The sequence below is a fragment of the Sciurus carolinensis genome, chromosome 11, assembly GCF_902686445.1.
Source record: "Sciurus carolinensis chromosome 11, mSciCar1.2, whole genome shotgun sequence".
Lineage (NCBI taxonomy): Eukaryota > Metazoa > Chordata > Mammalia > Rodentia > Sciuridae > Sciurus > Sciurus carolinensis.
Genome location: NC_062223.1, coordinates 15,434,956 through 15,447,502, shown reverse-complemented (window position 1 = coordinate 15,447,502; position 12,547 = coordinate 15,434,956). Strand labels below are relative to the sequence as shown.

Genomic DNA, 12,547 nt, shown 5'->3' with positions numbered 1-12,547 from the left:
AGTGGTTGCTCTGAGTCCAAGCTCTGTGCTGAGCAGCCTCCTCTGTGATGATCCCAGTTGTCCGTGTTTACCACTCCTGTGGGGGGAGGGACGTCTCGCCTTGCAACTCTACTTCACAAAGTTCCCTGCGTTCCGGGGCTACCGCCCCATCCGGGACGCCACCCAACGGGAGAGACTCACCCGGCGGCTTTGAGTTGGTCCCAAGTCTCTCACTATCTCCTCTTTTGAATCCTGCGTCCTGGAGCAACATGAAATGCAGCCACCCTCTAGTCCGCCATCTTGAAAAACCAGGTTCACCTATAATTTAACAGCATAAGAAAAAAGGACAAAATGTAAATTTTAGAAAGTTGGAGGAAAGTCATTATTCTCAGATACTAAAATGATCTACACAAAATAACACAAAGGGATTCATCTTTGATCATGAAAATAGTAAAAGTATTCAAGTAGGTCATCACAAAAGAAAATAATATAAATATAGCACAATTATAATATTAATAGTATAAATATAGTCTATTAATAATAACTGACAGTATGGTAGGTATCTGATAAAAATAAAGTTCATCATAATAGTAAAAGAATTCAACCAGGCAGTCACAGAGAAGAGTAATAAGAGGAATATCAATATAATATAAACAATATAAATATTAATTCTACTAATAGGAAGAATGCATATTCAATAAACAAAGTTTTTTAACTTTTAGTGAAAATCATACATCCAACCTGAAGATAAGGGTATGTCAGGAAAGGAAGGAGAGAGGGAAGTATTGGAAATTTTCAGTTTTTCAGAAATAGAAATGGAGTATGCTTGTGAAACACTCTCCAAGGCTGCGGTAGAGTCAGCATGTGTGAGGCCCTGGGTTTCATCTCACCACTGCCTAAAAATAATAACAATTAATAATTAATAACAATAACAATAACAGCCTCTGTGCTGCATGTTCTCAATAGTTTGAATGGCAGGTCTGCCTTGCCACATTCGGCCGCTCTGAACACTCCAGCCAAAGGCCCCCATCCTCTGCTCCTTGCCCTCCAGCATCTTTACAGGCACCCAGAGCAGAGGACTCTGAGGCCCATGAGCCAACGGGTGGGCATCGCTGGGGTCCAGTCACTCCCTCACTTGCTGTGTTTCCCTCCTCCCAACCCACCTCAGTCACAGTGGCCACCTTCCTCCAAGGACACTCCAATCTTCAGTATCCTTCCAGATATTGCAAATCGCCACTCAGTTACTTCCTATGCTTTACCCTGCCTTATTTTTCTCCATATTGTTTTTCACCATCTAAAAGTCTCTATGTAATTTTATTTTATTAAATATCTGATTTCCTGGCCCAGGCATGATGGCCCACTCCTGTAATCCCAGCAGCTCAGGAGGCTGAGGCAGGAGGATGGCAAGTTCAAAGCCAGCCTCAGCAATTTGCAGGCAATGGATGAAATTGGAGAATATCATGCTAAGTGAGATAAGTCAATCTCAAAAAACCAAAGGACGAATGATCTCGCTGATAAGCAGATGATGACACATAATGGGGGGGTGGGTGGGGGGCAAGACTGGAGGAAGGAGGGACTGTATACAGGGAAAAAGAGAGGTGGGAGGGGTGGGGGAAGGGAAAAATAACAGAATGAATCAAACAACATTGCCCTATGTAAATGTACGATTACACAAATGGTATGCATCTACTTCATGTACAGAAAACAAGGTGTATCCCGTTGGCTTAAAATAAAAGTAATTTTAAAAAAATAAAGAGGTGACTTTTGGTTACCCATAATTTTGTAATAAAAAAAAAAAGCCAACCTCAACAACTTAGTGGAGGCCTAAACAACTTAGCGAGTTCCTGACTCAAAATAAAAAACAAAAAGTAGAAATGTAAATAAAAATATATATCTCCATCTTCCCACTAGGATATAAGTGTCAAGAGGGCAAGGATGTGAACCTGGTTCACTGTCTCATATCTGGTACCTACGGATGCCTGCCTGGTATATGGTAGCTACTCAGCAATGTTACTTAGTGAATATTAGCTTTTTTTAATTTTTCTGTATGTTTAAAACATATTAGAGATGCCAAAGTTCATTCATCTTTATATCCGAGTAGAACTCCACTGTGCAAATGTAAAGAAAATGTGATATATAGAGATACACAATGGAGTTCTACTCACTCATAAAGAAAAATGAAATGATGTCATTTGCTGGTATTCTTGTTGGGATTTAATTTTACTCTTTAAATTCCATTTTCATGTAAAAAAATAGCCCCTTTTCCACGGGGTGATCCATGATGGCAGACTAGAGGGTGACTGCATCTCCTGTCGCTCCAGAACACAGGATTCAAGAAGGGAGACATTGAGAGACTCAGACTAAAATAGAGCCACAGGGTGAGTCTTCCCCACCAGGTGAAGCTCGGCCCAGCAGCAGGCCCGGATAGGGGCGGCTTCTCAGAGCAGGGCAGGGCAACTAGAGTCTTCCCCAGGTAGCCTTGCACTCTCCGGCGGTGGGCTCCTCCCACATGGCCAGCTGCCTGGTGCAGGCCCCCCAGTGAGAGCCTTTCCGCACAGAGCCAGCTCAAAGCCCTGGAACCAGTAACGGGCTAGGGGCAGCTTTCTTCGGAAGCACTGCATTATCAAGTTCCTCCAAGACTTCAGGCTACTGAAGGCTGGGAGGTGATACACTGGAAATCTACCGGGACACTATAAGCCAATAGAGGATATCTGCAATATCTCAGGGTCCCACTGACATCTGACCAATATGAGAAAACAAGGGAAGAAAATGTCCCAAACAATCCTAGATACTATATCAATAAAACCCAATGAAAGCACAGCAGAAGAATGGTCAGAAAGGGAGTTCAGAATGTACATAATTAAAATGATCAGGGAAGCAAGTGAGGAGATGAAAGAGCAAATGCAGGCATTAAATGATCGCACCAATCAACAGTTAAAAGAGCAAATACGGAAAGCAAGAGATCATTTCAATAAAGACTTAGAGATACTGGAAAAAAAAACAAACAGATATTCTTGAAATGAAGGAAACAATAAACCAAGTTAAAAACTCCATTGAAAGCATAACCAATAGGATAGAACACCTGGAAGACAGAACCTCAGATATTGAAGCAAAAATATTTAACCTTGAAAACAAAGTTGGCCAAACAGAGAAGATGGTAAGAAATCATGAACAGAATCTACAAGAATTATGGGATATCATGAAAAGGCCAAATTTGAGAATTATTGGGATTGAGGAAGGCTTAGAGAAACAAACCAAAGGAATGAACAATCTATTCAATGAAATAATATCAGAAAATTTCCCTAATCTGAAGAATGAAATGGAAAACCAAGTACAAGAAGCTTATAGGACTCCAAATATACAAAATTACAACAGACCCACACCAAGGCACATTATAATGAAAATACCTAACATACAAAATAAAGACAGAATTTTAAAGGCTGTGAGAGAAAAGAATCAAATTACATTCAGGGGGAAACCAATAAGAATATCAGCAGATTGTTCAATCAACAGACCCTAAAAGCTAGAAGGACCTAGAACAACATTTACCAAGTTCTGAAAGAAAACAGATGCCAACCAAGAATCTTATACCCAGCAAAACTCACTTTCAGATTTGATGATGAAATAAGATCCTTCCATGATAAACAAAAGCTAAAGGAATTTACAAAAAGAAAGCCGGCATTACAGAACATTCTCAGCAAAATATTCCATGAGGAAGAGATGAAAAACAACGATGCAAATCAGCAACGGGAGGAACTAGACTAAACGAATAGCCAAATAAAGGAGAAACCAAATCATGTAAAAAACAAAAATGAGTCAAATGACTGGGAATACAAATCATATCACAATAATAACCCTGAATGTTAATGGCCTGAACTCATCAATCAAAAGACATAGACTGGAGATTGGATTAAAAAGAAAAATCCAACAATATGCTGCCTGCAAGAGACTCATCTCATAGAAAGAGATACCCAATAGGAGAAAGGATGGGGAAAAGCATAGCATGAACATGGACACGGCAAAAAACTGGAGTATCCATCCTCATTTCAGATAATGTGGACTTCAAGCCAAAACTAGTCAGAAGGGATAAAGAAGGACATTACATACCACTTAAGGGAACCATAAAGCAGGAAGACTTAACAATCATAAATATCTATGCCCCGACCATTGGTTCATCCATGTACGTCAAACAAATCCTTCTTAATTCCAGAAATCAAATAGACCACAACACAATAATATTAGGCGATTTTAACACACCTCTCTCACCATTGGATAGATCCTCCAAACAAAAATTGAATAAAGAAACCATAGATCTCAATAACACAATCAACAATTTAGACTTAACTGACATATATAGAATATACCATCTAACCAAGAGCGAATACACTTTCTTCTCAGCAGCACAGGGATCCTTCTCTAAAATAGACCATATTTTATGCCACAAAGCTACTGTTAGCAAATACAAGAAGATAGAGATACTACGTTGTATTCCAACAGATCATAATGGTCTTAAATTAGAAATAAATCACAGAATAAAAAACTGAAACTTCTCCAATACCTGGAGATTAAATAATATGCTATTATATGATGAATGGATAACAGAAGACATCAGGAGGGAAATAAAAAAATTCTTAGAAGTAAACGAGAACAAAAACAAATCATATCAAAATCTCTGGGACACTATGAAAACAGTACTTAGAGGAAGAGTTATTTCATGGGGTGCATTCAACAAAAGAAGTAGTAATCAACAAATAAACGACTTAACACTACAGCTCAAAGCCCTAGAAAAAGAAGAGCAGACCAACACCAAAGGTAGTAGAAGACAGGATATAGTTAAATTCAGAGCTGAAATCAACGAAATTGAAACAAAAGAAACAATCAGAAAAATTAACAAAATAAAGAGTTGGTTCTTTGAAAAAATAACATCTCTAGTAATAAGAGAAATGCAAATCAAAACCACCCTAAGATTCCATCTCACCCCAATTAGAATGGCGATTATCAAGAATACAAGCAACAACAGGTGTTGGCGAGGATGTGGGGAGAAAGGTACACTCTTACATTGCTGGTGGGGTTGCAAATTAGTGCAGCCACTCTGGAAAGAAGTGTGGAGATTCTTTAGAAAACTTGGAATGGAAACACCATTTGACCCAGCTATCCCACTCCTTGGCCTATACCCAAAGGACTTAAAATCAGCATATTACAGAGATACAGCCACATCAATGTTCATAGCTGCTCAGTTCACAATAGCCAGATTGTGGAACCAACCTAGATGTCCTTCAATTGATGAATGGATAAAGAAAATGTGGTATATATATACAATGGAATATTACTCAGCCATAAAGAATGACAAAATTATGGCATTTGCAGGCAAATGGAGGAAACTGGAGAATATCATGCTAAGTGAGATAAGCCAATCTCAAAAAAACAAAGGAAGAATGATATCGCTAATAAGTGGATGATGACACATAATGGGGGGTGGGAAGGGTTAGTGTTGGGGTTGGAGTTGGGTTTAGGGAGGGGGGCAGGAATGGAGGAAGGAAGGACTGTATAGATGGAGGGGAAGGGTGGGAGGGGAGGGGGGGAAGGGAAAAAATGGCAGAATGAGTCAAACAACATTACCCTATGTAAATTTATGATTACACAAATGGTATGCCTTTACGCCATGTACAGACAGATAAAAAACATGTATCCCATTTGTTTACAATAAAAAAAAAAAGACTAAAAAAAACCTTTGCCCAGCATAAAAAAAAAAAAAAAAAAAAAAAAATTGATAGACCCTTAGCCACACTAACAAAGAGAAAGAGGGAGAAAACTCAAATTACTAAAATTCGGAATGAACAAGGAAATATCACAACAGACACAAGTGAAATACAAAACATAATTAAAAACTATTTTGAAAATCTATACTCCAACAAAACAGAAAACCTCGAAGACATCAACAAGTTTCTAGAGACATATGAATTACCTAAACTGAACGAGGAAGATATACACAACTTAAATAAATCAATTTCAAGCAATGAAATAGAAGAGGTCATCAAAAGCCTACCAACAAAGAAAAGTCCAGGACCACATGGGTTCTCAGCCGAGTTCTACAAAACCTTTAAAGAAGAGCTCATTCCAATACTCCTCAAAGTATTCCATGAAATAGAAGAGGAGGGAACCTTCCCACACTCATTCCATGAAACCAATATCACCCTGATACCTAAACCAGACAGAGACACATCAAGGAAAGACAATTTCAGACCAATATCCTTAATGAACATCGACGCAAAAATTCTCAACAAAATGTTAGCAAATCGCATATGAAAGTATATTAAAAAGATAGTGCACCACGATCAAGTGGGTTTTATCCCAGGGATGCAAGGTTGGTTCAACATCCAGAAATCAATAAATGTCATTCACCATATCAACAGACTTAAAGTTGAGAATCACATGATTATTTCAATAGATGCAGAAAAAGCATTCGATAAAATACAGCATCCCTTCATGCTCAAAACACTAGAAAAAATTGGGGTAGTGGGAACATTTCTTAACATTGTAAAGGCCATCTACACTAAGCCCATGGCCAATATCATTCTAAATGGTGAAAAACTGAAAGCATTCCCCCTAAAAACTGGAACAAGGCAGTGATGCTCTCTTTTACCACTTCTATTCAACATCATCCTTGAGACTCTAGCCAGAGCAATTAGACAAACCAAAGAAATTAAAGGGAAACGAATAGGAAAAGAAGAACTCAAACTATGCCTGTTTGCTGATGATATGATTACATATTTAGAGGAACCTGGAAATTCCACCAGAAAACTTTTAGAACTCGTAAGTGAATTCAGTAAAGTAGCAGGTTACAAGATCAATGCTCATAAATCCAATGCATTTTTATACTTAAGTGATGAATCTTCAGAAAGAGAAATTAGGAAAACTACCCCATTCACAATAGCATCAAAAAAAATAAAATACTTGGGAATCAATCTCACAAAAGAGGTGAAAGACCTCTACAATGAGAACTACAGAACACTAAAGAAAGAAATCAAAGAAAACCTTAGAAGATGGAAAGATCTCCCATGTTCTTGGATAGGAAGAATTAATATAGTCAAAATGGCCATACTACCTAAAGTGCTATACAGATTCAATGCAATTCCAATTAAAATCCCAATGATGTACCTTAAAGAAATAGAGCAAGCAATTATGAAATTCATCTGGAAGAATAAAAAGCCCAGAATAGCTAAAGCAATCCTTTGCAGAAAGAGTGAAGCAGGGAGTATCACAATACCAGATCTTCAACTCTATTACAAAGCAATAGTAACAAAAACGGCATGGTATTGGTACCAAAATAGGTAGATCAATGGTACAGAATAGAGGACATGGACACAAACCCACATAAATACAATTTTCTCATACTACACAAAGGGTTCAAAAATATACAATGGAGAAAAGATAGCTTCTTCAACAAATGGTGCTGGGAAAACTGGAAATCCATATGCAACAGAATGAAACTAAACCCCTATCTCTCACCCTACACAAAACTCAACTCAAAATGGATCAAGGGCCTCGGAATCAGACCAGAAACCCTGCATCTTATAGAAGAAAAAGTAGGTCCAAATCTTCAACTTGTTGGCTTAGGATAGGACTTCCTCAACAGGACTCCCATAGCACAAGAAATAAAAGCAAGAATCAATAACTGGGATAGATTCAAACTAAAAAGCTTTCTCTCAGCAAAGGAAACTCTCAGTAATGTGAAGAGAGAGCCTACAGAGTGGGAGAAAATCTTTGCAACTCATACTTCAGATAGAGCGCTAATTTCCAGAATATATAAAGAACTCAAAAAACTCTACACCAAGAATACAAATAATCCAATCAAAATGGGCTAAGGAAATGAACAGACACTTCACAGAAGAAGATGTACAAGCAATCAACAGATATATGAAAAAATGTTCAACATCTCTAGTAATAAGAGAAATGCAAATAAAAACTTCCCTAAGATTCCATCTCACCCAAATTAGAATGGCGATTATCAAGAACACAAGCAACAATAGGTGTTGGCGAGGATGTGGGGGAAAAGATACACTCATACATTGCTGGTGGGGTTGCAAATTAGTGCAGCCACTCTGGAAAGCAGTATGGAGATTCCTCAGAAAGCTTGGAATGGAACCACCATTTGACCCAGCTATCCCACTCCTTGGCTATTACCCAAAGGACTTATAATCAGCATACTACGGAGATACAGCCACATCAATGTTCATTTCTGCTCAATTCACCATAGCCAGTTTGTGGAACCAACCTAGATGTCCTTCAATTGATGAATGGATAAAGAAACTGTGGCATAAATATACAATGAATATTACTCCACCATAAAGAATGATAAAATTATGGCATTTACAGGCAAATGGATGAAATTGGAGAGTATCATGCTAAGTAAGATAAGCCAATCTCAAAAAACTAAAGGACAAATGATCTCCCTGATAAGCGGATGAGGACATATAATGTGGGGTGGGAGGGGTTAGCATTAGGGTTAGGGTTAGGTTTAGGATTAGGGTTAAGGAGGGTAAGAAAGGAGGAAGGAAGGACTGTATAGAGGGAAAAGAGGGGTGGGAGTGGTGGGGGGAAGGGGAAAAAATAACAGAATGAATCAAACAACATTACCATATGTAAATGTATGATTACAAAAATGGTATGCCTTGACTCCATGTACAATTAGAGAAACAACATGTATCCCATTTGTTTACAATAAAAAATAAAAAAATAGCTCAATGTAGATTATAATTCTTTTCACCAAAATTTATTGCACAGTTCAAAGACCCCACTCAGCTCCTTTGTATACTTAATGTCAGTGTTGACAGCCTGAGACTCTTTTTATATGATACTTACTTGTCCCATCCATGGATGGGTTCTATTCCTCTCTGTGTGCCTGCTGCTTTTCATTTAAAATGGGATATAATGGCTGAGATGCAAAGAATAAGGATCCACTGAATTCTGGATCTCCCAGAACAGACTTCATGGCCCTACAAATAGCAACGACCAAGAATTCCTACACCAGATGGAAGGACGATACTTCACACTCTTGCTATTCCATGGATAATAAATGGAGTAAATATAAAATTTATATATATACACTGTGTGAACAATGAACCAACTGATCTTTGTTTAGCTATACATTAAATTAACTGTCCCCAGCTCTCCCCAAAGTAAAGAATTTTGTACATCATACTAAAAAGCAGTCAAGACATGTACATTTCTAACTGTCACTTATGACATGCTGTGCAAGGGACATCCAGGATTGGGAAGCCCTGACTCTTCTCTGCTGCATGAGAGGACAAAGGGCAATGAAAGTGCTAGAAGCCCAGCTCTCTTTTGCTGGCTTCTTCACAGTCTCATCCAATTTACAGATATATCTATGTCAACCATATGATCTTTAATACTTTTCAAAACATAAAAATGGACTGTGGAAGGATTTGAGGCACATTGACCTGCTTTGACAAAGACTGATTGAGCTGAGGAGAAGGGGATTGATTTTTCACTCTTGCCATTGATAACCTGGACACAGACCAAAGGGGCTTTTGCCACTAATGCCTCATTTGCATTTATATTAGCAAAATTCAGCAACTCCCACAAAAACTCCATCATCACCAGAGCAGCTAGCCACTTGCTAGCTCCCTTGTCCAAAAGTATTCCTCATCTGACCTCATAATAGACCTGGGACCAGGGGACAAGGACCTGAGGCAGGGACACAGTGGAACAAATTGAAGACAGAAGTCAGATTTCTTCCTATTGTCTCTAAACAATTTAGACACCAACCAAAATGTATCCTTCTGTGCATGCACACACACACACACACACACACACACAGACACACACACAAGTGCATGTTTCAGTAACATTTTAATAAGTCCCACTGAAACCACCAAACCAAAATTGCCACCAGCTGTGTGACTTGCACCTTTTTGTCCAATATATTCCCTGTGGTGTTCTCATACTAAGCCTGAGGACACAGTGTTTGAATGCAACTCTGAGACACAGTGGAAGAAACTTAAAGATGTGATTCCTCAGGTCTGTCCTTTATTTCCTGAAAAAGGAGCAAGGACATGAAGATAGTTAATCCCCCATGGAACTCTACCTTTGGAAATGAATTTTTAAAGAATCAAGGCTACCACTTTCCCTACACTGTACCTGACAGCACACAACTTTGAGTTGGCGTTGGACGGGAAGAAGTAGGTGACGACGGTAGACTTCTGGTTAAGGCTGAGGCTTGGACACTGACATCAAGATGCTGCTACTGATTATGGGTCACAGTCCAGGCAGAGCAAATGCTTCAGAGCCAAGATGATCCTCTACTGACAAGCACGACCACGGTGGACGTCAAAGAGGGAGGGTGTGTTAGGAAAGATGCAGAAGACGGTCTGGGCGTGAGCAAAGTCGCCATGCTTTTACCCAGAGCCCCTGAGCCGCTTCTTGGTGACGCTTCCTCAGACTGACTTTAATGGAAGGAGGGTTTCTTCCAAATGCTTTTCCTCATGTGGACTTTTTCCAATGCCCTTGCCATGAGAAATCTTAACCTACATGGAATGAATTGGGGAAATATGGAAGAGAACAGCACTGTCTTTCATCCTCTTTCCTTCTCTTCCATTTCCTACATCTGTCCTTGCATCCAAAATAGACCCCTGCTATGTCATGGAAAACAGCATTAACACTATTTCTGACCGAATGGGTGAAGGTAAGAATTTAATACATCAACACTATAACGCATCACCATGCAAAGCACTCAGAAAGAGGTCATTTTTATTATTGCTAGAAATGATTTTATCATCTACCATCTCTCCTTTGCTACCAAAACTCTCTCTACTTCTCTCACAAAATATCTCACTTTAAAACATGGGTTATCGTTTTATTAAAGCAGAATAAACAGGGAAAAGTTTTATGATAGGGAAGATGTTACCCAAAGCATCAGTTTGAACCTTGGTGATTTTATCTGTTTAAATGTGCTACATGAACATCACTTCTTAATAGACTTTGTTTCCCAACATAGTTCTGTAGAAAGGAAGGAATGGTATAGTGTGTGAAATGGAATTTGATCAACAATCTGATGCCAATGTTCAAAACGTGGGCAGCTTAACAAACTGCAACCCTGCAGCCATTCAGGGAAGCTTCTGAGTGCATATTTGGTGCTTGGGAGGACAGCAAAGCAAACAGCCCTTTCTTTCATGCACATTCCTTGAAACAGAAGAGCCAAAGGAGGACGGTTCCTTAGAGATGGGAAACTGCACCCGGGTAGAAGAATTTGTTTTCCTTGGCCTCACCCAGAATCAAGACGTGAGCTTGCTCTTATTTCTTCTCCTACTTCTGGTGTACGTGACCACTCTGCTGGGGAACCTCCTCATCATGGTCACCGTCACCTGGGAATCACGCCTTCACACCCCCATGTATTTTTTGCTCCGTAATCTGTCCATCGCCGACATCTGCTTTTCCTCCATCACAGCTCCCAAGGTGCTGGTGGACCTTCTCTCTGAGAAGAAGACCATCTCCTTCAATGGCTGCCTCACTCAGATGTTCTTCTTCCACCTCATTGGAGGGGTGGATGTATTTTCTCTGTCAGTGATGGCTCTAGACCGGTACGTGGCCATCTCCAAGCCCCTGCACTACATGACCATCATGAACAGAAGCACTTGCGTTGGGCTGATCGTGGGCTCCTGGGTGGGGGGCTTCGTCCACTCCATCGTGCAGATCTCCCTCTTGCTCCCGCTCCCCTTCTGCGGACCCAATGTCCTTGACACCTTCTACTGTGACGTCCCCCAGGTCCTCAAACTCGCCTGCACGGACACGTTTGTTCTTGAGCTCCTGATGATTTCCAACAATGGCCTGGTCACTACCCTGTGGTTTGTCCTTCTCCTGGTGTCCTACACGGTCATCCTGACAATGCTGAGGTCTCACGCTGGAGAGGGCAGGAGGAAGGCCATCTCCACCTGCACAGCCCACATCACCGTGGTGACCCTGCATTTTGTGCCCTCCATCTATGTCTACGCCCGGCCCTTCACTGCCCTCCCCATGGACAGAGCTGTCTCTGTCACCCTCACTGTCATCATCCCCGTCCTGAACCCCACGATCTACACCCTGAGGAACCATGAGATGAAGTCAGCCATGAGGAGACTGAAGAAAAGACTCCTGCTTTCTGAAAGAGAATAGCCTCCCTATTGGCTGTAGACCAAGGTGGAAGTAACATCATTGAATTGGTTTATGAAAACAGTAGCTGTCAGGCCTGGGGTTGGGGCTCAGTGGTAGAGCACTTGGCTAGCACATGTGAGGCACTGGGTTCGATCGACAGCACCATATATAAATCAATAAAATAAAGTATTGTATCTACCTACAACTAAAATTATACTTTAAAAAATGTAAAAAATCGTAGCTATCAAATGTTGAAATTCGGTCACACACAGACAATTAACTATTGCAGAAGAGCACACACACACACAAATGATCAGTGACCTGGAACACTGGGTTTAAGAAAGAATATCAGCAGGAAGTTTAACAGGAAGAATGCAGTCCTTGAAGACCAACTGACAATGAGCAGATCATAATTGTG

The 12,547-nt window shown here is 40.1% G+C and overlaps 1 protein-coding gene across 1 annotated transcript; it reads left to right on the top strand.

Moving 5' to 3' along the window:
* Nucleotides 1-11,220: 11,220 nt before the first annotated feature.
* On the top strand, nt 11,221-12,150 carry LOC124959958 (olfactory receptor 4D10-like). Its single transcript, XM_047518463.1, has one exon. It carries the CDS (start codon nt 11,221-11,223, stop codon nt 12,148-12,150), a length of 930 nt encoding a protein of 309 aa, XP_047374419.1.
* Nucleotides 12,151-12,547: the final 397 nt, after the last annotated feature.

What these genes read in the sequence shown, in the direction of transcription:
- LOC124959958 (XM_047518463.1), top strand. Translation starts at nt 11,221, where the DNA reads ATGGGAAACTGCACCCGGGTAGAAGAATTTGTTTTCCTTGGCCTCACC.